Source organism: Moschus berezovskii, chromosome 1 (assembly GCF_049115385.1).
Source record: "Moschus berezovskii isolate FMDL1 chromosome 1, NW_MosBer_1.0, whole genome shotgun sequence".
NCBI lineage: Eukaryota > Metazoa > Chordata > Mammalia > Artiodactyla > Moschidae > Moschus > Moschus berezovskii.
The window spans coordinates 158989429-159017341 of record NC_142460.1 but is presented as its reverse complement, the minus strand read 5'-3'; the positions used below and the strand labels follow the sequence as shown (position 1 = coordinate 159017341).

Genomic DNA, 27913 nt, shown 5'->3' with positions numbered 1-27913 from the left:
AATGTCCTTAAAATCCTTTCTCCTGGGCAAGAACCCTCTGGCTCCTGCCCTTGTCCGGTCCGGCGGCGCCCCTCCCTGGATGAACAGGGGGAAGGCCTGGCTGTGGCAGCCCTGGGGACTCACCGATGAGGAAGTTGGCATAGGCTGCGGAGGCGCCATACTGCTTCTCCAGGAACTTGTTGAGGAAGGTAGAGAGGCCGGCGATAACAGAGGAGAAGGTACACTGGGCCAGGACTACCAGCATGAAGAGTGGGTTCATCAGGAGCCTCAGGAAGATGCGGGGGAACCCTGTGGACAGACTGCTGTCAGGGCTGCGCCTCCAGGCAGTGGTCACTGGGGTTTGCAAGCCTGACCGCTGCCCTTCCTGCCCCCCAGGCAGCTCCCCTCTCTTCCTCTGGACAGAAGCCCAGGCCCCAAGCTGCTCAGTGGCCAGCTGGGGGCACACAGCCACTCAGGATCCACTCAACATGCTCATTGGCTAGTTAAAATGAGGACAGGCCTGGAAGAAATCAGGTGGCAGGTGATTACACAGGACAGCCGCATCCTTGTGAAGGGAAGAGAGAGGAGAATGTGGGCCAGACCATGAGGGCAGGGCTGCCTCTGCCTGATTTTGGGTCTCCTGCTCTCTGCAAAGCAACAGTCAGCAGGGCTCCTGGCAGAACCTCTCATGAAGCGATGGGCCAGTGTTGCTCTTACTGCCCCTCACCACACCAAATCCCGCATGGGCCAGGTGACCCTACACCACCCCCACCCCAAGCCAGCCCACCCAGGACTGCCGGGTCACTCAGTTACTTTTAATGAAATCCACCAGGGAGCTTCTTGACTTGGCCTCTTCCATCTTCCTTGCTTCATCCATCATGGGATGAGTCCTCTGCAGGCAGCAAAGGGGGTGAGTGTTAACGGCTTCCCTGAGTGTTTACAGGTTCCTTGCAGCCATCTTTCCCAGGCCCTTGATCCTTCTGGTCTTAGTGGCACATGGCAGGGCGGTGCTCAGCCACCCTGGAAGTGTGTGGAAGGGTGTCCAAAGCAGTCACCACATGCATGTCAGTGAGCCTGCTGCTTTGGCCCCTAGCCAGAATGCATCCGCGCTAGGGCCTCCCAGATATGATTTCATATCTGTGCATATTATTTCATATCTGACTGTTGGCTGATGCCAAAAGGCATCTGAGTGACCATCAGGCTTTGTCTGTCTGTCATGGCTACACTTCTTCCTTGTTCTCGGGCTCCAGGAGCTGCGGGCCTCTGGGACCCTGTGGTCTATAATGACTTCTGTTCCCAGCTCTCTCTTTCCGTCTCCTCTGCGGAGTCCCTTCTTTCTTCTGGGCCCAGAGTTGGATCCTGTCCAAGGCTCTGACCTGGCTCTTAGCCTGCACTCTCTGTGCAAACTCTCTCAGTGAACTCACCTTCCACTTCTGAACTTGTCAGCTGCAGCCCGAGGCCCAGCTCTGAACCACTAAACAGATGCAAGGCCCCCGAGCTCAGACACTGTTAGGATCCCCAGGCAGTCTCATCACCAGGCGCAGGCACTCCCATTTATTTAGTGCTTCCTCCATGGTGGAGCGTTCTCCAGCATTCTGCATACATTGTCCCATTCCTCACAACTTCCTCCTGAGATAGGTACTCTTATCTCCAGTACTTTAATATTTCTTTTTATTTACTTATTTGACTGTGTCAGGTCTTAGTTGTGGCATGTCAAACCTTAATTCCTAGACCAGGAATCATTGAGAGCACAGATTCTTAGCCATGGGACCACTGGGGAAGTCTCTATCTCCAGTATTTTAAAGTAGAGGAAACTTAGGAGCAAGAAAACTTGCCTAGGATCTCTCAGCTAGTTTAGAAGTAGCAGAGCTAGATTCAGACTCAGGTTTGTCCAACTCCAGCATCACGATGATGTGCTGCCACACTTTGAAATTCTTCAAGACAAGTTGAGGCCGTCTATCCCTGCCCCTCCCCATTGGCCGTGCCTAGATTTCACCCAGTCTCACACACCTTATTACAGAACTGGCTCTAAGCCTTGGCAGAAACTTTAGCCACTCATGGCTAAGTCCTTCTGAGCCATCCCTCCAAGGACATCTATACTGCCCTATCTCAGTTGCCTGGCAGCCATGGCCCTGGTCCTCAGCTGTATCATCTCTACACTGGCCTCATCACATCTCCAGCCTTCATTCCTTCCCAACTCCCCAACCACAACCTCATGGAGTTGTCACCCAAGTGGGCGCCAGTCACTTAGAACTTCATGAGATCAGAACAAGTTTCAGATCCTTCAGGCTATTGTCAAGGCCCCTACTCAGACTTCTCCCCACTGTTTTCCAATCTCATCCTTCCCTGATTTCTTTCCCCAACAGATATGACTGGAAGATACATGCAGGTCAGTCTGCTCAAAGTATTCTCCACTCTCAGCCCAATCTCACACTCTTCAGCACTAGGAATTTCTTTTTTACTCAGTCCTTCAGGATTAGACATGACCAGCCCTATTACATGAAAAAGTCAACTGCTCCAGGTCACATATTCAGTTTTTATTGACTCTTAATTCTTTACCTCACTTTAGATAACTCAGAACTTCCCCAGACTATATTCCCTGGAGCCCTCCTAATCCCTGAGATGCTACCATGGTGAGGGAGCACTGATGAAATCCCATCTTTGGGAAATTCACAAGCACGCTCACCTTTCAGAGCCTCTGAGAAGTCCTGCATCGTGAAACTTGATTAGATTTCACCCAGAATTAACTTACTGAAACTTCTCAGCTTTATTATCTACCCCTCCATACCTCCTGGTGGCTCAGATGATAAAGAATCTGCCTGCAGTGAGGGAGACCCAGGTTCGATCCCTGAGTCAGGAAGATCCCCTGGAGAAGGAAATGGCAAACCACCCCAGTAGTCTTGCCTGGAAAATTCCATGGACAGAGGAGCCTGGTAGGCTATAGTCCATGGGGTTGCAAAGAGTCGGACATGACTAAATGACTAACACAATACCTCCTTTCAGGAAGCTCTTATAATAGGTAGACTTGTGGGTTCTCAGAAGCTTACCTCCATTCCTGTGGGTATTGCCCGAGGAAAGAAGAAGAAGGGGCAAGAGGTGACAATCAAGCATGCTGAGGAAATGAGCAGTCCCAACCACCAGGCTCCTATCCATCGGGGGTCTCCAGGGCTCAAGTTAACAGAAGCTGAAGAGAAAGCACAGGACACAGCACTTGTTGGATGAAGGCATGATCTCCCTTTACTCATCAAGGGAACGAGCACCTTGGTCAAGACAACATCCTCTCTTCCCAGAGAACAGAGGCCTGTGGGAGGATCAGTGAGGTTAACCTTGCCCTGCAAGCACCATTTCATTGGCCAGTTTCAAACCCATGTATTCGTGGTTTCCAAACCTGCACTCTTAATAACTGAATGCTCTGCCTCCCACTTTTGTTAACCCCTAAAAAAGGAGGCCTCACAATCCTTAGAAACTCGAAAAACCACCATCAACAGAGTAGGCTCTTGGGTAAGCAGATGCTTTCTCCGGTGCAGTCTCCCATCTACGTCCAAGGGTCTGGTGTTGTGTTTCTCTTTGTAAATAAAGAAACTACATGGGCATGCAGGGAGGGAGAAAAGGGAGAACACTGTCCTGGGCACTGTCCCTGGTGGTAATGAAGAGCTAGGACCCAGCTCAGGAAGTGGCAGTGAAGGGCAAGCATGGCTTGACCCTGAGCAGACAGCTCCTCCACGCTTTGCCCTTTGATTTGAAGTACAGGTGGATGACACTGAGCAGATGACATTGTGGTCTGACAGTCCCAAGGTCAGGAGTCTGTGGTGTCTGGCAGCATGATTGCCCACGTTCTTTGTGAGACAGGCAGGTTCTGATCTGAGTGCCGGGCACTGGGGTGGGGATGTTATTTCTGAGGGTCTGGCAGACCTGCCTTCCAGTTATATCAGGCCTGCAGGAATTTACATACCACCCACACACTCCCCGTGCATTCCCCGTCCTGACTTTGTCCAGATGGTTTCCTCCACCTGGGAAGGCCTCTGCCACCACCAGTTGTGGAGTTTCCACTCACATGGGATGCAGACATGCATCATCTCCCTGGGAGGCCCTCCCTCATCACCTCACGCAGAAGCCTTGGAACTGCCACAGCACTTTGCCTGTCCCTCCGTTACTGTGCCGGCCCTCTCTGCCTTGAGGGAGGCTAGGGGGGTGTTGGGCAGCCTTACAACAGCCATATGCCCTTGCAGGATCCATCCTGGGGTCGGCTCCCTGAATGGTTAACTCAGTACAGTGCTCTTGTCTGTGGATTGTATTTTCTCATCCTGAGATACAGAGAGGCTTAATCCATATCATTTTGTTAATAGCTCACTTCTGTCAACCTCAATATGTATCGGCCACTTTTAAACATCACAGCAACTTTATTTCACTATCATTAGCCCCATTTTACAGATGAGGAACTGAGGCATAGGAAGATGAAGGTTTGTGCCTAAGATCAGTAGAGGTGGTAGAATTCAACCAGTAGAGGTGGAACCAAGATTAGACACAGGTTCCCTGCTGTCTGTGTCCACACGGTTAAACTCTGTTACACTCTTGTGGGTGGCAGTCATAATCCATGCGTATATTTCACATACTGCTTCTTCCTTTCCCTTAAAGAAATCGTCTCAAAATTTTTTAAACAATCAAAACCAACTTAGAATCAAAGAATTATAGAGTTATTTTTAACACCACGACCTCAAAAGGCAGCTGCGATGGCAACACCTGAGGCCCTGCCCAGGTCTCAAGGTTTCCCACTGCAGAAAGTATGTTTTCTTAGGGAAGAAAGTGTGTCTTCTTCAGCGGCAACCCCCGCTCCATCATTCAGCCTGGCCCTGGAGAGAGAAGGCACATGCTGTCTGCTCTCCACTATCTGAGGCCGGCTGACGACTGCAGGTGGCAGGGAGGGAGTTGGGGGGCGAGGGAGCCGTAAGCATTTAAAGTTCAGCTTCATCCTTGCCCTGACTGGCTGGGGCTGCAATCCTGGCACACACTCACCTGTGTCCACCCTGCCATAGTCTACAAAGATCTGCAGCATGACCGAGCCCAGCAGGTACCCGAAAGCTGGTCCAAATACGGCGATGGCAAACAGGATGGCTGGAGATGGAAGAAAGAAAGGATGCTGAGGGGGCTGAGAGCACTGAGGGTGGCACCCAGGTTCTTTCCCTCACTTAGGGGCTCCCGAGACATTCCCCAGTCTGTCCCCTGGCCCTGACAAGTCCACACCTGTGGCATTTCCCACAGACAAGGCCAGAGCCACTCAAGCCCCTGGAATGTGCAGAACCCAAGCTGCTTCTCCTCTGGCTAGATGCCAGAGCAATCTGCTTGCTGGGACAGAAGCGGCCTCCTGGGCATTTACAGATGAAGGCCCAGGCTGGGGTTGGGCTGGGGTAAGGCTCCTTGCAGGTATGATGTGACAGCAGTGGCGGGAGCTTGTGGGCCACGGAGCCTCTGGATGTGGCCTGTCTGGTCTGGGCCCTGAGGATGCTCAGTGTGGCTTGTTCTAAGGGAACAATTTGGTCATCTGCTATCTATTTTTCTATTTTTGGCTTCCCTGGTAGCTCAGACGGTAAAGTGTCTGTCTGCAATGTAGGAGACCCGGATTCAATCCCTGGGTCGGGAAGATCTCCTGGAGAAGGCAATGGCAACCCACTCCAGTACTCTTGCCTGGAAAATCCCATGGATGGAGGAGCCTGGTAGGCTACAGTCCATGGGGTCGCAAAGAGTCGGACATGACTGAGCGATGTCACTTTCACTTTATCTATTTTGCACGTTTTTCTACGAGGTCAACTTGTCCTATGGATGGCTCAGAAGACACGTGTGCTGGCCGGTGCCTGGTCTGGAAAGCAGTGGTACTGCTCTTGACCAGTACCTTGACCAGATACTTGACCATGTACTGCTGGTCAAGGAGTTTCCCTGTTCCTGGCCCGGGACCAAGGGGTGACGCGGATCCCCTTGGGGACTCCCACGGCCCCAGCGCACAGAGACTGTGGGCCCCGTCCTGCTGGTGAAAAGCTGGGGCCTGGGCTGGGACTCAAACAAGGTGCATCAGGTCCCCAAACATCTGTATGCCTTGGCTGTGGCACGTGAGGACCCGCCCCCACACCAAGCCCCCTTCAAGCCTGACTCACAGATGTACAGGGGCGAGTTGTTGGGCTCTGAGAAGTCATCCACATAGGAGATCCCAAATGGCTGGATGGGCACCGTGCCGATGCCTGCCAGTAGCTGGGCCATCACCATTAGGCCCCACATGCTGCTGGTCTCCTTCCGAGAGTCCTGGGGGCTGCTGTGGCACTTGCTGGGGGGCAGGCCCTGCCAGGATTTCTGACAGAGCTCAGTCTGGAGGTGGCTGCTGTTCCCTGCAACGAGAGAGCACACACCCGTCACCCACCCCAGTGAAAGGCCTCTAAACCCGGCCTTTCTCCCAGGCCTTCTTGGAGCGGCTCTCAAAGCAAAGGTGAGAGGAGGGGAGAGGCGGGCTCCCTGCTCTAAGGGGACCTAGCCCTCGTCATGTGGGACAGGCATCTTCCTCTTCTGGGGGACCATTCTTTCCCTCTCTGGGTACTGGCAGGGGTGGTGGTGTTAGTAACACGAAGCTTCTGCCCTAGGGGCAAGGCCATCCAGCGGGGAAATGGGGAGCCAAGATCAACATCAGCGCCCCTGTGGGCAGCCTCAGGCTCAGGCTCCCAAGGTGTGTTTTCTCTTTAGCAGGACAGAAGTCATTCTGTCCCCCAGAAGACAGTGTCACCTCCAGTCTGGAAGGCTCCCAGGGGTCATGACTCCCAGAATTCTCCCTCTTGGATAAGCCACACATTGGGTCACACTAGGGAGCCCTATTGCCAAAGGCCTTGAACGTGCTACCCAGTCTGGCCAAGGATCAAGAATTTGGGATGCCAAAGGGACTTTGACACCCTCTGGTTCAAACCTCCTGTTCCAGATAGCGGGTGAGGCTGCACCCACAAGAGGAGCCAGACTGCACCTACTGTGAGGACCCCAGAGGCCCCAGTGTGGCCTGTGAGCACCGGTGCCCATGCCTTTGGGGACCTGGCCAGGCTGGCCTGCTGTTCCCAGGCTGCTGTTTCCAATTTGGCCCACACTAAACAGTCAGCACTGCCAGCTCTCCAAGGCCTTGAGGGCTCCTTTCCATGAGATGCCTTCTTTCCCAGCCTTGCAGAGGCCAATGGAAACCACTAACATCCCTGATCCTGCTCCATGGGGTTCAGTTTCACTCTCATTTGTGGTCCTTTCAGAGAGGACAGAGCTCTGAGCTGGGTGGACCTCAGAGTCCCGCAGAGAGGAAACATGAGGGCTGTGGACGAGATCTGCCCATCCTCCTCGGCTCTGCCCAGTGCTGTTGTGGTCAGGGCTGCTCTGGGTGGTGGGGCTGGGGAGGGGTCTGCCCTCCTCATCTCATCATCCCTCCTCTTCACCGGACACACACGCTTCATCCAGCCAGGCCTCCCCATCTCCCTTCCTCTTCACTGGTGTTTGTGTTGAGCACATGTGAAAGCTGCTGGCCTAGGGGTCCCCTCATCAATCAGGGAGGCCTGTCTCAGTAAAAGCAAAGGGGGCCAAGGTCGTCCAGACCTGACAGTAGCTGTGTGCAAGGAAGCTCTGGGCACCCAGGCCAGCACCCAGCCCCTTTGATTAGTGTCCCTCTGTCCCACCCATTATCCCACCTTTTAATGCAGGGTATGGGGTTTGGTGGAGAAGGAAATGGCAACCCACTCCAGTGTTCTTGCCTGGAGAATCCCAGGGACGGCGGAGCCCGGTCGGCTGCCGTCTATGGGGTCGCACAGAGTCGGACACGACTGAAGCGACTTAGTAGCAGCAGCAGCAGTAGCAGCAGCATGGGGTTTGGATCGAGTGGTCCAACTACAGGGTAAGTGGGAGACAGACCCTTAGAGGGACGTAACTTTGCTGACATGGGAAGGAAGCTATAACATCTTGTAGATTCAAAAAATACCTAGTAGTTTGGAGAAAAATATGATCCCTAATTTATAAAACATATGTGATCTGATTGAATATGCAGAGAAAAACTGGAAGACCATGGCTGTCCCAGGGTGATGGGATTGTGGCATCTTTGCATGTGTGTGTGTTTGCCTTGGTGTACTTTCTAATTTTTCTATGAGGAACACATGATGCTTTTGAAATAAAGCAACAGTAAAAACTTTTAAATTAAAAATATTTTTCATAAAAATTATGTAGCCAAAATTTAACAATTGTTCCCACTTCTTAATTCTTGGCTCCAGAGATGTTGCCCTGGGGCCTGCAGAGGTATGCATCACACCAGGGCCAAGTTTCTCTGACACCCATCTTCCCCAACACCTCTCCTTGGTGGAGTGCGGGGTTTCTCTCTGACTTACATGCTCTACTGTAGAGACCCAAATTCCAGTGCCAGAATTTTTAAACTTCCATTTACTGCACAAGTAGACACTGCCAAGGCTGTGACGTACTTTGTGTCCTGCTTAGAGGTTACTGGCCCATCTAAGTGGCTGCTTTGGGGCAGAGCTGGCATTTGAACCCATGTGTGCCTGATTCAAAGTCCTTAATGAAATCAAGTCGGAAATGGCAGCTCTGAAAAGATCCAACACAGGTTTTGCAGGGATGGGGGAGGCAGGTCTGGGGTGATTCCTCTGCTCCTCCCTAGTTACATTCAAGCTCATGAGTGCTCTGATCTCTGTAGATGGCTGGGAACCTGCTCCCAGATAGAGGTATCCTGGGAAGGGCTGGCTGCTGGGAGTTCTGCTGAAATTCAAGATAAAGAGACAAAACAAGCAGAGTATAAAGAGTGAAGAAATTGGTTTTGGTGAAATTAGCCAAACACAGAAAGACAAATACTGTATGATCTCACCTATACATGGAATCTAAACTAGTCAAATACATAGAAGCAGAGAGCAGAATGGAGGTTACCAGGGACCAGGGGAAGGGGAAATGGGGAGGCGATGGTGAAGAGTAAGAAGTTTCAGTTCTGTCAGAGAAGTTCTAGAGATCTGCTAGATGGCATAGTGCCTGTAGATAACAATACCACACAGTAGACTCAACATTTACTTACAGCGTAGATCTTAAGTGTTCGTAACACACACACACAATAATAATAATTATTATTAAAGGAAACTTGGGGGACATTATGAATATGCTTTGACGGTGGTGAAAATTTCATGGGTATATACTTAAACTCATTAAGTTTTATATATTAATATGTACAGCATTATGCTAAAGCTGAAACTCCAATACTTTGGTCACCTCATGCGAAGAGTTGACTCACTGGAAAAGACTCTGATGCTGGGAGGGATTGGGGGCAGGAGGAGAAGGGGACGACAGAGGATGAGATGGCTGGATGGCATCACCGACTTGATGGAGGTGAGTTTGAGTGAACTCCGGGAGTTGGTGATGGACAGGGAGGCCTGGCGTGCTGTGATTCATGGGGTCGCAGAGTCGGACACGACTGAACTGACTGACAGAATTTTACATGTCAATCACATCTCAATAAAGGCATTTTTTTTTTTAACAGAAGGCATTTTTTTAAAGAAAGAAAAGCTGGTTTTAGCCCTAGGTAGCTGTGTGATCTTAAGCAAGTTTCTGACCCTCTCTGAGCTTCAATTTCCCTTTAAACAGAGACCATAATGTGGCCAGATAGGGAGAGCTCCTTTGGGTCACTAAAGGGCTAGAAGGCAATGGTTCCAGAAGGGAGCAGGCATGAAAAGTCAGAACGGATGGTCAGTCAGCATGGCTGACAGCTGTGCTGGCCACCTTGGAGGAAGGCTGGTGTGGCCCAGCGGTGCTGCAAGGCCTGACTCTCACTTTAGTCTGGAAGCACAAAACTGTGAAATGTTCCTGCTGAGAAGGAGGAAAGTCCTTCACTGCGCTCAGGAACCCTGTCACCAACACTGCCCCATGTCCAGCACTCAGAACCAGAGGTGTGGTGCTGGCAGACTCATGCCCACCCCCAGGAGGAGGCCCAGCTGGCCGTGGACAGGCAAGACCCATAGATGTTGGAATGGCTGGATTGGGGGCCTGGTATCTGGGTCCTAGTCCTGAATCTGACTTCCTACATCTGTGACCTTGACTTTGAAAGACCTCAGAGGACTCCAGGGAAGGGGCCACGCATTGCAGAGGGTGGGTGGTTGCTGATGAGCTCACAGCTCACTCGGGGCCCTCAATGTGACAGCCAGCAGGACACCCTAGCTGATGAGCATTTACACATGGTAGGCTGTGCTGGTCTTTAGGAAAAGACCCCACTACCCTTCTCAAGACCATTTGGACAGGTTCAGGAATGAGGCCAGAGCAGGCCGCCTGACCTGGGCCACCTTCTAACCCAACTGGCCAGGTGCAGCTGTGTAGTCACTCAGAAAGTACACACGCCTTGCTCACCTCCCTCTGCCAATTTTGAGCTGAAGCATGTCTAAAGGACTGATAAATAAAAAAGCTGCTGCCAAGTTCTCAAATGGGCATTTGTTCTCAGAAGATTCAAACAAATTTCAGGCTGATTTTGTACAAGGAAATGAGCAAAGTTTGGAGTTCCCCAAAACCATGGACTGTTGTCACTTGGAAATGTGCTTGGCTAAGCTGCCTGTCCCCATCTGGATGTGACAAAAGCTCCCTCTCAGTGCTGTCTTACCGGCTCTGGGGTGGCAGGACCAGGTCTCCCTTCTGTGCTCGGTGGCAAATGACCACACGGGGGAAGAGGTGCAGAGCACTGCCCCCTGCTCCCAGTGCAGCCACTGAAGGGCCGCACCCAGGCCTGTCAGCTTCAGAGGACGATGCCTGCTTCACTCTTGGTTGTTCAGTTACTTGGTCGAGAGTGACTGGGGGCAGGCCCTCTGCTGGGGTGACTAAGACAAGCCTGACACCAAAGTACAAATATTGCATGATTCCATTTACATGAGGACCCTAGAATAGATAAATTCATAGAGACAGAAAGCAGAATGGTGGTTGCCAGGCAGGGGCTGGGAGGAGGAGGAAGAGGAAGTCACTGTTTAAGGAGTACAGCTTCCATTGGGAAAGATGCAAACGATCTGGAGATGGATGGTAAGAATGCTTGTACAATAGCATGAAAGTGTTTAATGCCCATTCCAAAGCCTCTGACTGCTGTGGGACACTCATCATCAAAAAAGCAACCATGGTTCGATGCATGAGACAGGGTGCTCAGGGCTGGTACACTGGGATGACCCTGAGGGATGGGATGGGGCGGGAGGTGGGAGGGGGGTTCAGGATGGGGAACACATGTACACCCATGACTGATTCACGTCAATGTATGGCAAAACCCACTACAATATTGTAAAGTAACTAGCCTCTAATTAAAATAAATAATTAAAGAAAAAAAAAAGAAGCAACCACAATATTGTCAAAATATGGTCAAATAAAAACCCCACTGAAATACCACTTGCCATCCTTCAAAAAAACAGAAAACAAACGCTGGGCATTACTGGCAAGAATGTAAAATAGTGCAGTCACCGTGGAAAATAGTATAGTTCTTCAAAAAGTTAAAAATAGAACTACCATATTACCCAGCATTTATACTTCTGGGTATTTGCCCAGAAGAAATCAAAGCTGGGACTTGAACAGATGTTTGCACACCAGTGTTCATAGCAAGGTTATCCACAATAGCCAAAAGTGGGAAACGACACACATGTCCATCAACGGATGAATGGATAAACATAATGTGATACACACAAACAATGGGATAATACTGAGCCTAATACACATGCTCCATGACTCAATGAATGAACCCTGAAGATTATGCTCACTGAAATAAGCCTGACACCAAAGTACAAATATTGCATGATTCCACTTACATGAGGACCCTAGAACAGATAAATTCATAGAGACAGAAAGTAGAATGGTGGTTGCCAGGCAGGGGCTGGGAGGAGGAGGAAGAGGAAGTCACTGTTTAAGGAGTACAGTTTCCACTGGGAAAGATGCAAACATTCCGGAGCTGGATGGTAAGAATGCTTGTATAATAGCATGAAAGTGCTTAATGGCCTGAACTGGACACATTAAAATGGCAGATTTTATGTTACACATAGTTTACCACAATAAAGAAATGCAGCCTGGTATCCACTGAGTTGGGCTCCCCGGTAGCACTAGTGGTAAAGAACCCACCTGCCAATGCAAGAGATGTAAGAGATGTGGGTTTGATCCCGGGGTCGGGAAGATTCCCTGGAGGAGGGCACAGCAACCCACTCCAGTATTCTTGCCTGAAGAATCCCAGGGACAGAGGAGCCCGGCGGGCTACAGTCCATGGGGTCCCAAAGAGTCGGACACAACTGAGGCGACCAGCATGCACACACACATCCACTGCGTTGGAAAGGAAAGCGTACCAGGGAGCATGTGGGGAGGCGCCAAGCCCAGTCTTTACGGGGAGAGGGTTTGGGAAGGATTCCTGGGGGACATGGGCTCTGCACTGAGAAGACTCACTAGGAAGAGACAGAAGGGAAGAGCGCAGAGGTTTAGTGGGGTCAGTGTGCAAACACCACTATGGTGAGGCCTGGCCAGCCCTGGAGGGCTGCTGTGTCCCATGAAGGGGCCTGGGTTACATCCTAATGAGAACCCAGAGGGTCATGATCACGAAGGGGAGATTAACCTGTGTTCAAGCCCCACGTGTTAATAGCGGAATCGACCCAGCCAAGAGCTACTTGGATGGTAAAACAGGTGGGGCTGCGTGCTACGGGAGAGGCAGGCAGGGGTTGCTGGTCCAATCCACGGCTGTGAGCACAGGATTGCTCAGCCCAGGGCACGTGTGCAGCAGATACACAAGGCCAGGCTGGTTGTATGGGAGCAGGAGACTAAGAAACAAAGGGCCAGAGAATAAGTGCTTCTTTTAAGAGTTCTTGTTCTTAATTTTGCTGATTCTTATTATTTGGCTAAAGTCACATTTATTAGAACATTGTTGCTGGCAAAATTATTTTTCTGTGAGCCATTTAACAGTGATCAAAGCTCATAAACATGTTGCCTGGCTTATTAAGCCTGTACATAGCCATGCTGCACGGCGCACCAAGGCCACAAAAATCCTCATGAAATTTCACCTAATGAAGTGTCCAGGAGGCAAAAGTCTCTGGGGATCTTTTAACTGTTTTACATTAACTTTTAGAATGTTAGATTACCTGTCAGAAACTGCCTTTATTAAACATGCACATTTTCAAAAATAATCAATTGGTCCCAGTTAAATCCAAGTCTACTGAGTTCCTCTTGGGTTATTCTACACTCCAAATTGATTCAACGTTGATTCAATGCCAACAAACTTTCTTCTCCTTATGCCAGCCCTAAATGCAGCCACCCCACCCTAACCAGGTTCTGACACAGGTGAAAGGAAACAAGAAGTTCCTCCACCTGGGAGCACCACCCTCAGAAAGGGAAGTGGCAGCTGTCTGTCCTGGGGGCAGGGTGCCCTGGACCCAGGTAGAGTAGGGTGTGGTGGTGGGTGAGACCACTGCTTCCTGGCTTATTGTGGAGAAGGTGTTTGCATCAGAGACAGAATGTGGGCCTTCCAAGAACCCATGCCTGGGCCTCCCTGCAGTGGGCAGCCGTGGCCAGCTCACTCTGGTGAGGACAGTCTTCTAGAAGTTAAAACATTAGGCTCTTCTCTTAAAATGAAGACAGTGATGGAGTGAAGACTTTGTATCAGGACCCTTTGGCAAAACCAGGGGGCTCAACTTTCTGCAGCCTATGCCCTCCTCCTCCCTGGAGCGAATTCAGGAGCTCAGCCCGTGTGAAGAAGAAAGAGCAGCCTCTCTCCATTTCTTGGGCACTCCAGCAAAGGCTGGGCACCCAGTCCTCTCCACTGACTTACAGAACCTCACTGCCCTCCTCCTCCGACCTGCCCACCGTCAGATCCTGGGATAAGGTCAGAGAAAAGCCTGCCAGTTCCAGCCACAGTCTCAGGGGCTGCCTGCCTCTGCCTTGAGGGGCCTGGGAAAGGGAAGGAGGAAGGTGTGTTCATTAGCTGACTGTCAATCTGTTTCTCATTTCCCCCGAGGCCCACTTCTGGAAGGCTCAAGCTTATCAGAGCACATTCTTCTTTCCACCAGACACCAGAGATCTAGCTGTGCCAGTTATCACAGGACTGCGAGACGCTAACTACAAACCGGCTGTGACCTCTCCCCTCCTTCAGCTTCCCCCGTACCAGCCCAGCTGCACGCCAGTCAACCCTTTGACTCATCCCACAATTTACATACACAGAATTTCAGCTCTAATTTCTGAACACCTCCTCCAGTTTGGAAAGAGGGGACGTGGTAGCAGGAAGGGCTACCTTCCTGGAGCAGGACCCACAGAGATGGGTGGATCTGGGCAGACCAAGGTCTGGCCTCTTCACTGTTCAAGGTCACACAGTCCAGGTGTGGCCAGGCTGAGGGAGTAGGCTATCAAGGGTCTATATAAGGGTCTCTGCACAAAAATCCAGCACTGGGGCTATGAGAGGATGCTAGAAGTTTTGAGCAACACAGGAAGACCTTGGCAGTGCGGGCTTTCCTTTGACTAATCTGTCTTATCATTCTAGTAGAGGAAAGAGAGAATTCTTGCCAGGAAACAGGAGGGCAGCACCTTGAGAGCTACCCATTACCTCCCCACTCAGAAGGGAGTAGGTGGGTGAGTAGGGCCAAAGGGGAGGAGGTTAGCAAGACCTCAGAAGCAGCCCATAAGAGTACAGCAGAGAAAGGCAGTGGTGCTTCCAGAGACTTTCCTGGAAGCACACCCAATGTGCCAAGCCTCGCTGGGCTATCAGCAAGCTCCTGGAACCTCATTCAGAATATTCCACTCTGAAGGACCTATTTCCTCATCCTCCTAAACTCTGCTACTCAACAGTTCTTCCTGAAACTCTGGCAACACCCACCAGTAAGCCTGGAACAGGCTGTCCTGAACTCATGATGGAGATCTCCATGTCATTTACAAAGTGACCTGTTTGCAGAGCAGAAGTGGTTGGGTTCCTTGTCAATCCATCATGCCCCTGTGACAACATGTGTTCTCTTCCAACTAGATTAAGCCTCCCCTTAGACAACAATTCCTATGGGCATGTGCCTTCTGACTTTCATTTCGGGAATCTAAGAGAACACATTCTTCTGCACCAACAGAAATGAACAGAGTTGGGGTTGACAGCCAGAGTCACCTGCTTGAGCAGTGCAAGGAATCACATTTTGAAATCAGACAGACCAGATTCAAATGGGAATTCTCAGAACCTTAGTCTCTTCATCTCTGAAACAGATATAGATATGAACATCGACTTTGTAATAGTCTTATTCAGATTAAAACTAATAACAGTAACAAAACCTGGGATATGGTGATTACACAATAAGATTAATTTTCATTCAAAGTTTCAAGCCAGAAACTTTGAGAAATTCAGACAGATGAGAGAGATGTCTGAACTCTTGAGACGGGCATTGTTGCCCAGGTTTTTAAGATTTGGGGACTGGGCCCAGAAACTAGAAACAAGTAAGATCAGTGCTGGTCACTAGAAATGAATGGATATAATAAAAGGAGTTGAGGGCAAGTGGGTTGCTTGCAAGGATTCACATCCATGCAGGAAAAGAGTGAGCTTAGGGGAGTGGAGGAGAGGGTTCCTTTGCTCTGTTCTCAAGACTGAGTTTCCAAGGCTGAGACTGAAGCTGGACACGCTTTCCTACACAGCTTTCCAGTACTAAAGGGGCCATGTGGAAATGCCTAATTGTACTGAGAAGGCCATGTGACCAGTGAGGTCGGCGTGAGAGGGCAGGTCCACTATGCACAGCGTGATGCTGCAGACAAGGGGCTTGCCTCCAGTTTGTCACCCCCGCCCTGCACACCCACCTGCTCCTGAGCAACTGCCATCAGACCAAGGAAAGAGGAACTGCCTGGCTCATCTCGTCACCGAAACTGTTTCTTAGTGGATAGGAAGGAAAGAAGACCCACCTGAAGGAACAGGAGGGAGGCGCAGAGCCATTTAATTTTAGTGTTCAAACAGAATGTGCACTTAATTTGCACACTCCCAATTGGGAATGAAGCAGAATTTATTGTTCACAGATTTATTAACAGGCTGATGAGGAGCAATTTGAAGGGGAAAAATGGGATCAGCTGAGCCAACATGAGTTCATCAAGAGCCAGTTATGCCAAACCAACCTAATTTCCTTTGTTAATGGGGCTCCCAGACCGACAGGAAGCCGTAATGCAGTGTTACTTGACTGGAGGAAGCCTTTTGACAAAGCCAGTCATGATATCCTGACTGATATCCAGACCAGATGCAGACACGTGTCTGAGTGTTCTCTGGGGAGAACAACTCAAAGCGTGCCCGGCACAGGCACGGACAGGCCAGGGTGACCTGGAAGACGGTGGCTCTTGGGTCCATCATGCAGCCCTGGGCACGGCTGAGAACAGCTGACATATTTGTGAATGAGGCTGGCATCAATGGTTAATAAGACAGTCCAAGGGTTGAAAATTCAAATTTAAAACCCAAGGTTATAAGGAGGGGCTCCAACCAAAGGGACTGAATCTAAAGGAGTCCATGGGGGCTGCTGTTCCAAGGGGTCACAGCCTGGGCGGCTTACAAACAGCAGAGTGGTTTCTCACAGTTCTCGAGTCACGAAGCCTAAACTCGGTGCCAGCATGCTGGGGTTCTGGTGGGAGCTGGACTTCTGACTTCCTGTTGTATCCTCACGGGGCTGAAAGAGCCAGCCAGCTCTCTAGCCTCTTCCACAGAGGCATGGACCCCACCAGGGGGCTCCACCTCCATGAGCCTACAAATGCCTGACTGCTCTTGGCTGCTTCCCCCTTTAGATCTCTGAGCCTTACTTACACCCCCTGACGGAGGCCAGTCCAAGCTCTGGGTCCTGCAAAGTCCTTTTGTTCCCTTAGAGAAAGAGCAGGAGCTCCTCCCTGTGTCCCCTGCGGAGCCCTCAGAGACGGCCTCGATGGTTTCTTCAAACCATAGTGCTTTGCAGGACAGGGGCTGGCACCCTGACAGCTTTCCTGGGGTGACCACAGCCTCTGGAATAGTAACCAGTCTTCCTTTCCAGTCTGAGTGTGGACTCTCCTCAGGAAACCCACCTCCCGCCTTGGGTGGGCCCAAGACACACAGTCCACAACAGGTCCCCGAGATGGCCTCTTCCCAGAGGAGCCAGGACGCAGGGTGCAGCCTGGCTCATAGGCGTCCCTCCCCTCCCCTCCAGACCCGAGCAGGCCTACACCCCCAGCCTCATTCCTGAGCAAGGGAAGTGATGAACAAGCCTCCAGGGGAGGCAGAGTGACGCTCAGGTCTCTACTGGGGCCCGCACTGGAAACCCAGAAGAACAAGGGTTGTGACTCTTCCACACAACAGAGGCAAGCGCTCTCAGGGCAGCTGCTGGGGCTATGTCTCGGAGAGGCCCGTTCTCTGTGGCCCCAGCTCTTTTCCCAGCCATCCCCTGACAGGCAACACAGCAGCCTTGTGTTTTCTGTCGTGTCTCTACACGCATTTCTCTTCCTTCCTGTACTGTGTTGAAAATGTGTTCCACATCAAGTCTCATTGGTTTCGTTGTGCTCACCTGTTCAGGAATATTTTCCTCTCAGTTGACTTAATAACACTCAGGTGTTTTGTGACTTCCCCCCTTTCCCCTCGTTGTTTTCTCTTCCTTTTCAGGTTAAATAGATCCAACTGGCCAGGCTGTGCGACCATACACCCACTCACCCCCCACAACACACACACTGACATTTACGTAAGTGTAGAACCCCAACCCCGGCCAGGCTGCTCCCCCACGGCCATCCCTGTCTGCACCTCCACACCTCCACCCTCTCCACACCTCTGGTACACACACACACACACACACACACACACACACACATGCACTTCTTCCCTCACGCACCCACCTCCTCTACTTACAGCCACCTCACCACCACAGAGAAAGGCCTCCCTCACACACACTCCCATACCCCGCCAAAACACACTCCTTCCCCACCATGTCCCTCTCACACCATGGCCAGATGCTGCGCCTTGAACAGCCCTGAGCTCAGGGTCCCTGAGCAGTTCCCTCAGTGCAAGGCCCTGGGGTTCAGTGCTATGGGTTCTGCTCTGGGGCCGAGCGTCCTCCAGTGAAGAAGGGGCTCAGTCACTCAGGGGCCTGAGGCTCCTATCCCCAGGCCTTCCCACCACCCTCCTGCCACTTTTGATGAACAAGTGTGGGCTGGCAACTTTACAAATAGAGGACTAGAAAGCTACTCTTCCCTTTCTTTTCTTGACCGCTCCAAAAATACCATCGACTCCCCCGACCCCACTGTTCCCACAGGAAACCCCCTCCCGTGTGCATCCATTGTCTGCGAGGAGCTGACTTCCCTCTGGCCTTGGCTCAGGACCTCTCCCAGGTTACACCTACTCCTCCCAGACACTGGTTTCCGAAGACCCTTCTTCTGTCTCCCGGGGGAAATGGTCTCCTGTTGGCCTGTCTCCCACCTATCGCAACTTCTCCACGCATTCCAGAAGTGGTCTTAGAGGCTTTGGCTGGGTGGCTAGTCTTTTCTCTACAGGCGCCAGGCATATTTCCGGACCCCACTGACATTTAGAAAATCTAAACATTCAAAAACGTCTGCATGCCCTTTTTAGAATTAGTAATTAGTTGTTAAAGGTCTCTGTGATTCCCACAATGGCTCCATCTCTAATTTGTTTTTCCTAAAACACTTTTCATTTCCCATGTCCATTTCTGGAGCAGCTCTGCTCCAAAGGGAAAGAATCAGCAGGCAACACATGATAACAGGTCCAGGGGTCACTGCTGATGAGTAAGAGATTTCAAATACCACATCAAGGGCAGGCAAAGAGAAATGTGCTGAACAGCTACTGTGGGTCAAGCACTTTACCTGCACAATTTAATTTAATTTTTGTCCTTAGAACATGCTGAAAAGTGGAGAGATTATTGTTCCCACTTTACAGATTAAGAAACTGAGGCTCAGAAAGGTGAACAGCAGCTCGCTTGAGAAGACTTAGCACCTACATGGCTGAGCTGGGATTAGAAGTTCTCTGTTCTCTCCCCAGGTACCTCCAACTTAAGGGTCTAGGGATGGATCAGAACAGCAGCCTAAGCTTCAGTAAAGAGAAATACTATGGCCTCACATGTGAACGTGTGGCAAGGACTATGCCCAGGGAGGGGCCGTGCTCCAGCTAGAGCAGAGGACAGATGGACGGTGAGGACCAGGGAGAAGCTGCAGTCAGATGCCCCAAGGACGCCCAGCCTGTTGGCTGGGAGCTGTCAGACACTCCATAGGAAGCAGGCGCTTCCTCATTTGGAACCCTAGTTTACCCAGCATAATACATGTATTGTCCCCACCACCGCTGGTTATAAAGGCCACCACTGAATGGTTGCTGCACGTGCCAGCCACTGGGCTAAACTTAGAGCACACATCCTTCAGTCCTTGCAGCAGGGCGAGGGAGGCTCCACGTTATACAGGGAGGAACTGAGACTCGGCTGCGAAGGAAGTGGCCCAAGGCCATGCAGTTAAGGGGTCTCAAAGCCCAGCTTCAGACGTAGGACTGTCCAGATGCTTGTCACCCTTCAGGGTGGTGCATTTAATGAAATTCATTTGTTGTTGATGACTTGCATAGTTCAAAACTGAAGTTCCCATAGGAGTACATTTGAAGAAGCATACTTCAAACTTCTCCCACGAAGTGAAACTTTATAAATATTTTTGTTTGCACATATTAGCATAGCACATGCCCTCGCTGCACTGGCACCCACAGCTACAGCTAGGTCCCACAGTGTGGCTCCTGGGCCAAAGTCCTCCTTAGCCTGAGCCCCTGGCAACACGAAGATGCCCTGAAGGTAGCCCAGCGCTGAGCACTTCCAGCTGCTGCTCTGATCCCAGCCAGCATGAGGGGGGCTGTGTCCTATTGTTGCAAATAGAATTGACACAAACAAAACACAACGACCTCACTCTCCTGGCCAGCAGTTCCTTCCTGCAGGCTGAGAGGCAAGTCTTGTTCTTTCCTCTCTTCCTGGAGGTGGGCTAAAAGCTGGAGTGCTTGCCTAGGAGCAGGGAGGATGGTGGTGGAAAGGACCCAAGCCACCCAACCATCCCTAACAAGGGCCAGAGGGGTTGCTTTCAGAGCCCCGCCCGTCTCCACCCACCCTCTTTGGTGGCTGCTCTGTGCGGAGCCAATGCCCTTGGTATGCGGCCCAGGCCAGGGGAGGCCGGGGGGAGCCCGCCCTAGGCTAGGCTGGCCAGCGTGTGGCGCCTGGCAGGATGCCCTCCCCGCAGCCTGGCCCCAGCGCCTGGGGCTCCCCTGCTGATTTCATTACCCTACTCTTCTTGCTGACGGGGAAGGGCTGGGACCTTGCATTGGAACGGGCATGGCACAAGGCTTTCCGAAGTGGCCATCAAATCCTGACTCTCCTTCAGAGCTGCCCTCAGACCCTTTGTCTAGATCAAGGAGGGGGAAAGAGCTTAGACTCCTAGGCTTGGGTTTGTCTTCCTCTTGGGCCTACTTGAAGCAAGACTCAGGCTTAAACAGTCGAAACAGATCCAAGGCCACAGTGAATGTATAAGAAACAGTTCACTGGTGACTACCACGTGGCTGTTTCTGATTCATGTTTTTTCCATTCCAGCCATCTGCCTCCCCACTGTAGGTCTCACAAACTACCTCCCCACTGTAGGTCTCACAAACTACCTCCCCACCGCAGGTCTCACAGTCTACCTCCCTACTGTAGTTCTCACAACCTACAAGGGATTCCCTCCTGGCATGGAGAGTGATTCATCTCTTGGACCCGATCTGCACATATAACTGGTATTTAAGCAAACAGCAATCAGTTATCCCTTCAGCGCACCCCTCGGTGGCCCATCTATCCTCAGACATCCTCAGTTCCAATGCAGTGGGCCAAGGATGAGCACTTCGGGACTGGGACTCTCACTGGCTGCTCCTCACAAAACCATTGCCATGTACCACATCCCTTAAAACAAGTGCAAATTTATCCCAAGCCAGTCCATTATCATACAGTTAGCTCCAAAGCCGTGGCATTCCCAGGATACCAAGTAAATGCAAATATAAAGCCACTCTTGGGGCAATTTCCTACCTAGACCACAAAAAATGTCCACAGGGGGAAGAATTCCCACTATCAATGACCCCGCCGTCAAACACTACATAACATAAAGGAAACACTCCCCCATGAAGAAGAACAAGCAGACACAGAATGTGGGAGGATTAGCATTCTAAAAATCTGTGCTAATAAAACAATCTGAAAGGGACTCTAAAAATAAATACACTGAAAATAATTGATGAAACTAAAATGAAAAGAGAAATCATAAGCGATTATCAAGAGACCATGAAAACAGGGCAGGTAATTTGGAAAAATATTTGAAAGTTACACTAGAGAATGTACTTCAGGAAAAACGAAGTTAAATCCATAAGGGTAGATGAAGTGCAAGAAGCAATGGTGAGCAAAGACGCCAGTAAGCTTGTGGGTAAACGGAAATACGTACTGAATTATTTATAAATAACAACTATAGTAATAATGGCCACTGGGAGGAAGTTGCTGCTGCTACTGCTGCTGCTGCTAAAGACAGGCAAAAGTAAAATATGAGTCAACAATAACATGGAAGATGGCAGAGGATGGTGGGCATCCAAACATTACAGGATCCTTATTTTGTTCTGTTGGAGAATAGAGATATTCATCAGTTGTTTTTGTTGCTGTTCAGCTGCTAAGTCATGTCCAACTCTTTGCGACCCCATGGAGTATAGCCCATCAGGTTTCTCTGTCCATGGGATTTTCCAGGCAAGAACACTGGAGTGGGTTGCCATTTCCTTCTCCAGGAGATCTTCTTGACCCGGGGATCAAACTCATGTCTCTTGCCTTGGCAGGCAGATTCTTTACCACTGAGCCACCTGGAAAGCTCATTCATCAGCTGTACAGTTTGCTAAATCATGGTTCATTGTTAAAATGTAAGGGTAACAGTGATGAATACTGTGCTCATAGACTGGCAGACTCAATGTCAACTATCCCCAAAGTGACCTACGAATTTAATACAAGTCTAGTCAAACTTCCAGAAGGATTTTTTTTTTTAACATATAGACAAGCCGATTATAAAATTTACATGGAATGACAAATGAATAAGAATAGATGAAGCAATTCTGAAAAAGAAGAATAGTGTTGGAGGAATCACACTACCCAACTTTCAGACTTCTTTATAAAACTATAGTAATCCAGAGCATGGCAGTGACAAAGGAACAGACACACAGACTAACGGGACAGAAGACAAAGTCTAGAAGTAGACCCTCACAAATATGTCCAACTGAGGGCTTCCCTGGTGGCTCAGCGGTGAAGAATCTGCCTGCCAGTGCAGGAGACAAGAGTCTGAACCCTGGTCCGGGAAGATCCCGCATGCCATGGAACAACGAAGCCCACGCGCCACAACTATTAAGCCTGTGCTCTAGAGCTTGGAAGCCACAACTACTGAGCCTCCATGCCACAACTACTGAAGCCTGCACACCCTAGAACCTATGCTCTGCAACAAGAAAAGTTACTGCAATGAGAAGACTGCACACCACAGCTAGAGAGTAGCCCCCGCTGCTCACTGCAACTAGAGAAAGCACTTGCAGCAAGGAAGACCCAGCATCGCAAAAAATTAATTAAAAATGTGTCTCTTATTTTATTTACAAAAATTAATGTCCAACTGATTTTTTATCATGATGCAAAAAATATTTAATGGAGAAAAGAGTCTTTTTGACAAACGATACTTAAAGGATTAACATCCATATGCAAAAAGAAGAAAAAGAACCTTATAAAAAACTAACTCAAAATGTCAATGTGAAACTATGAAACTTATAAAAACACATGGAAGAAGTTTTTCCTGACTGGAATGTAGCAAAAAAATTCTTAAATGTGCACTGAAAGCACAGGAGGACTGAAGGGGCGTCTCACAGAGTGGGCAGGGGGGCTTCTGGGCAATGGACACCACTCTGAGCTCGGCTGTCCCATCCCACCAGAGAGTTTCCTTGGCTTTTCTCCCCAGAGTGTATCCGACAGTCAAAATATACAGAATTATGTACTCTTGTTCCCTTGAAGCAGTAATGGGAGGCCACTTACCCGTGATGGTCTTGGTGTACTGGTAAGGCTCTGAGAGGAAGTGTGGGAGGGTAAGGACAAAGGCCCCCAAAGCTAGCAGAAGACCCCCAATGCCAATCAGCCGTGGACGGTGCACCCGGCTGCCAAAGTAGCTGACGAAGATGATGAGGATGGCGTTGCTGATCTGCAGAGAGAGCAGAGGAGCCACGTGAGACCACAGACTATGTCCTCACCCACCCATAGTGGGCCTGCCCATCAAAAAAGAGAGGTGAGAAGCTGCCTGGTGTGACCTAAGGGCTCAAGCAGAGCTGTGGTGCCAACTCTGCCCAGAGATTCTTACAGGGGGCCAAGCATGCAGTTTCAGCTTTCCCCTGTTGTCAGAAACCCTTCCAAGCCTCAGCCTTCTAGGCCAGACCAAAGGAAGTATCTCGAGACCATGGGAAGTTCAACCATCTTAGGGCCAAACCTTTTGGGGCCAAATTCAAGAAAGTCTCCTGTTCTGGCTGGCTCCTAGAAACAGTGCATGTTCTCTAACTGAAGTCCCTAAGGACTCTGATTTCATAGTCAGAATAACCACCAAGCCACATGCACTATCTCATTTCAGCATGCAGCAAGACATTTTGCAGATGGCACAATTGGGACTCAGTATATTAAGTAACTTGCTGTGTCCATGAGATCAGGAGGTGGCTCAAACCAGGACGACATGAGTTTAAAGTGCCCTGTCTTAACTGCGCTGGTCTACTGCCCCTTGTAGAAGTGGGTTTCTGCCCCAGAAGCTCTGCTCCTAATCAGCCCTGGCCCTCCCTGGGTTGGTTTCCACTTCTGTGAATGAGGGATGAGGATTAAAGCGCCCCAAGTCCCTTCCCAGCTGGAGACACCAGTAACTCATGCTCCTGGTGCTCCCTGGAAGGCGAGCTCTCTGAGCCCCACCAAAGAGGGGAATCAAAGTCTCCAGCTTGGGGAGCAGGCTCTTCAATGATAAAAGAGGGACTGGAAGATCTTCTGACCTTGACTCCAAGGTGGTCATCTACCCCAGAAAGTAAGTTCACCTGAGCCAGAGGAGCCTGGATGTCAGCACTCATAGCCCCCGCCCTGTCCATGCCACAGTCTCCTTCCGGCTGTTAAAGCAGGTGCCCCTGTCTCAGGAAATAGGGACCAGAGGCTTGGCATGTGGCTCTTCCCGTGATCATCAATGACCTCCTCATTGCCAAGCCCACTGGCTAATCCTCTTCTCACTTGATCTCTCAGCACCTTTTGATTCAGTTGACCACTGCTCTCTTCCTAAAACCTTCCTTTCGCTGAGTTTCCACGACACCAGCGTCTCCTAGTTTGCCGCCCCTGGCTGCTCCTTCTCAGCCTCCTTGGCTGGTTCCTTCTTGCCTCCCTGACCTCTCAACTCTCAGAGCTCAGTCTCCGCACCTCAGCTCTTGGGAGCTCAGCCAGTCTGCGGCTTTCCTTGCTCTGGATGTGCTTCTAATTCCCTCATGGGGGGTTAGCAGCACATTTCTATACGTAAATGTTATACTTACCATGAGAATGATATGTGAGCAGAGATTTTTTTCTGTCTGTCCATTCCTGTCTCCCCAGCACCTAGACTGGTGTTTGACACACAACTGGTGCTCATGAAATGTTTGTTGAATAAATGAAGGAAGGAGTAAATGATAGGCTTTTTCAAGAAGAGGAAGGATTACCCAGGAGATCCCTCCTGTGTGGCCAAGAAAAAGAATGGCTTATGACACACAGAGAAAGGGAATACGATGGTGGGTGAGGAGGCCTAGCCTGACTGAGCCGTTGTGCCAGTTCTTGGCCAGATGTGGTTCTAGGACATTCAGTACCTGAAACAAAGCTTTGTTATGCTTCTTAGATTTTATTCCTTTCTTGTTTCCCTATCTTTTTGCAGGAAGTAATCATAAATGTCAGACCATATCAGCTAAGCTAACTGAGGCTGACTTGCAAGGTTTTGGAGAGGAATGGGGGAGGGCCCCAAAGGGAGGCTCAGGAAGGACTGGGGGGCGCCCGGCCCCAAGCACTGGGAGCAGACTGGGCTGGCTTCTTGGAGGGAACTGGGCCTCTATGGCTCTTATGACTGGCTTGAGCCCTTGGTTCCCAATCTTTCCTTCAGCAGCGCAGCTCCTTTGAAAAAAATTACTTTCCTTAATATAAAAACAAAAGCAGCAGCAGCAGCTATTCTAGCTGAGGACAGGAGGGGCTCTGCAGCCCAGGCCACATCCCCCGAGCCCTGACCTGGCCCCAAACAGCTCTGTGGACTTCCTGTCAGAGTGTTTGTAACACATCCCTGCCCATTAATATCTCAAAACAAAGGGACCCAGGGCAAACCACAGCGGACATTAAGGGCTACTGTAGGTGAAGCTGGTGCTTCACTGGCAGATGCTGACATCTTCCCTGCCAGCCAAGCCCCTCCTCCTGCTGCCGGCCTTGTCTGACCAACCCTGTCTCCCTTTCCTCTCATCACTGGGCCCCTCTGGCTTGGAGACTGGCCTGCAGCGTGAAGGCTCCCACCTCTGGAAGCTGGCTGCACACTCCAGGCGATCAGATGGGTTTGCCTTCCCCTTCACCAGGCCTGTTCTTTCTCACACCCCTCATGCTTCTGACAGGCAGCTGCCTTTTGGTCTGTGGTGCCTTCAATCCCCTTGTGGCTCAGCTGGTAAAGAATCTGCCTGCAATATGGGAGACCTGGGTTCAATCCCTGGGTTGGGAAGATCCCCTGGAGAAGGGAAAGGCTACCCACTCCAGTATCCTGGCCTGGAGAATTCCATGGACTGTGTAGTCCATGATGTTGAAAAGAGTCGGACACAACTAAGCAACTTTCACTTCACTTAGCCTTCAATCCTGTGCTCAAGCAGCTACCAAATCCTGTCTTTTCTTCCTTTGCAGGATCACCAGGGCCCTCTCCTCCCCCAGCTGCTCAAGCCTGGCTTAGTGAAGGCCTCCTAGCCATCTGACTTCAGGATGCACCGTCCTCTACCTCAGGTGTCTCCCAGGCTCCCCTCCAGAGGGTTCATCTTCACGGACGATACACCCAGCCCTGATTCTGTTCAAGAAGCCAGGTCAGTTCCTTACTGCCCACCCCAAAAGCTGGGAGCCTCAAGCTTGACCATGAAGCTCCCTCTTATCTGGCTGCTCTCTGCTCTCCCAGTAAGACCCCTACTTTCCTAGTCTGTTTTTAAATGCTGGGGTCCCAATCAATAGGATTGGGACTTCCCTGGTGGTCAGGTGGCTAAGACTCCATATACTCCCAATGCATGGGGCCCAGGTTTGATCACTGATCAGGGAACTAGATTCCACATGCCACAACTAAAAATCCCTCATGCTGCAATGAAGATCAAAGATTCCATATGACACAACTAAGATATGGTGTAGCCAAATAAATAAATCATAAATTTTTCAAAAAATTTTAAAAAAAGAATCAATGGGATTGTTGAAGACCCCTTGGCTGAGTTCCTATCCTACCTACTTAACACATTCACCCATTCACTTCCCTTCAACACACACAGATACACATCCAGACACACACAGATACACAGATACACACAGACAGATAAACAAATATACACACAGATCACAGATACACACAGTCATACACACAGACACACACAAAGACTCAGACACATGTAGAAACAGATATGTACACAGAGAGACACACATTTTCATACAAAGCACACACACAGGATTGTTAGGTTCAAGGAATTAACTTTCTTATATTTGCCTCAAACTATGCCCATAAGGATGTCTAAAACCTGATTGTTGAAAAACTCATCTGAGTTTGGGAAAGAGAAATTAGACATCCAGAAAACAGTGAAGATATCACGTGGGCCTGGGAGCTCAGAGGAGGGTCTGAGGCCCATGAGGCCAGCAGGTATGACTGAGTGGGTCCCAGGGCTATACGTGTGCAAGGGTGTCCCCGTCACAGTGGAGGAAGTCCATGGAGGTGGAGCGCGTGTTGAGAGGGGCAGCAGTAGAGATTCCAGCAGTGTGTCCAGGGACTAGCTTTTGGGCAGAGCAGGGCTGGTGGACAAAGGGCAGGGCAGGGGTTGTAGAAGAGGGGCTTTGGGGATCAGAGGGAGGCCTGGGGTGGTGGCCGTCAGACAGACCCGGGCTCTGATCTGGTGTGGCCACCAGGATTGGGTAGGCTTTCTGCCTAAAAGACATGACCACTGTGAAGACAGTCCTCCTGTGAGGACTGCAGGGGGATCTGCCCTGGCGGGGCGGGGAGGGTTCCTGAGGGGCACTCCTGTGTGGGCCTGGGGGGGCACAGAACTGAAGGGTAAAGGGGTATTTCCAGTGGGGAGCTGGCTGGAAGGTGGTGGTTGGGGGCCGCTGGGAAACCTCCCGCCTTCTTTTCAGCTCATCTCAGAAGCTGCCCATGAGAGCCCCTGCATCGGCCTGAATTTCACTAAGTCAACAGAAGGTCTAACTGCACCTGGGCTCCCAGGAGGGGGAGGCTGTGGCCTCCAGTCCAGAACAGTGGGCCTCATGGAAAGAAAAGACAGGAAGTCATAGACTTGTGGCCTTGTCTGGGAGTCAAGGCCATTGAGTTGGCCTCTGGGAGCTGCTCCTCTACCTGCATGCCTGCGGCTCGTCTTCCTCTGGACGGGGATGGACGGAGGCCACGTAAACTGGTAGGTGGTCACAGAATTCTATCAGAGGCACGGAGTTTGGAGGCAGCAGGCCTGCACACCTCGGGCAAGCCGCTGACCTTGTTGAACCCCAGTGCCCTCACCTGTTGGAGGAGGTGCAGAGCACCTGCTCGCAGGAGAGTGGTGAGGAGGTCAGCTAACACCGGAGGTGCTCAGCTCAGCGCCTGGTGCCAGGGGAAATGTATCTGGCTCTCTCCATCCCCCATGTGCCCCCTGCCCCGATCTGCTCCTCCAGAGCCCCCTCCTGGAGCCCACGAGCATGGGGATGCTCGG

General features: G+C 50.7%; 1 protein-coding gene across 1 annotated transcript in view; it reads right to left on the bottom strand.

Moving 5' to 3' along the window:
• The window catches only part of SLCO2A1 (solute carrier organic anion transporter family member 2A1), an 87826-nt gene that overhangs the window by 16171 nt on the left and 43742 nt on the right, over window positions 1-27913 (bottom strand). The window contains exons 3-8 of the mRNA XM_055413430.2: window positions 23004-23166; window positions 6126-6353; window positions 4993-5091; window positions 3027-3163; window positions 793-871; window positions 124-288 (exon numbers count right to left, since the gene is read on the bottom strand). Coding sequence (XP_055269405.2) covers window positions 124-288; window positions 793-871; window positions 3027-3163; window positions 4993-5091; window positions 6126-6353; window positions 23004-23166 — 871 coding nt within the window. The remainder of the gene's footprint in view (window positions 1-123; window positions 289-792; window positions 872-3026; window positions 3164-4992; window positions 5092-6125; window positions 6354-23003; window positions 23167-27913) is intronic.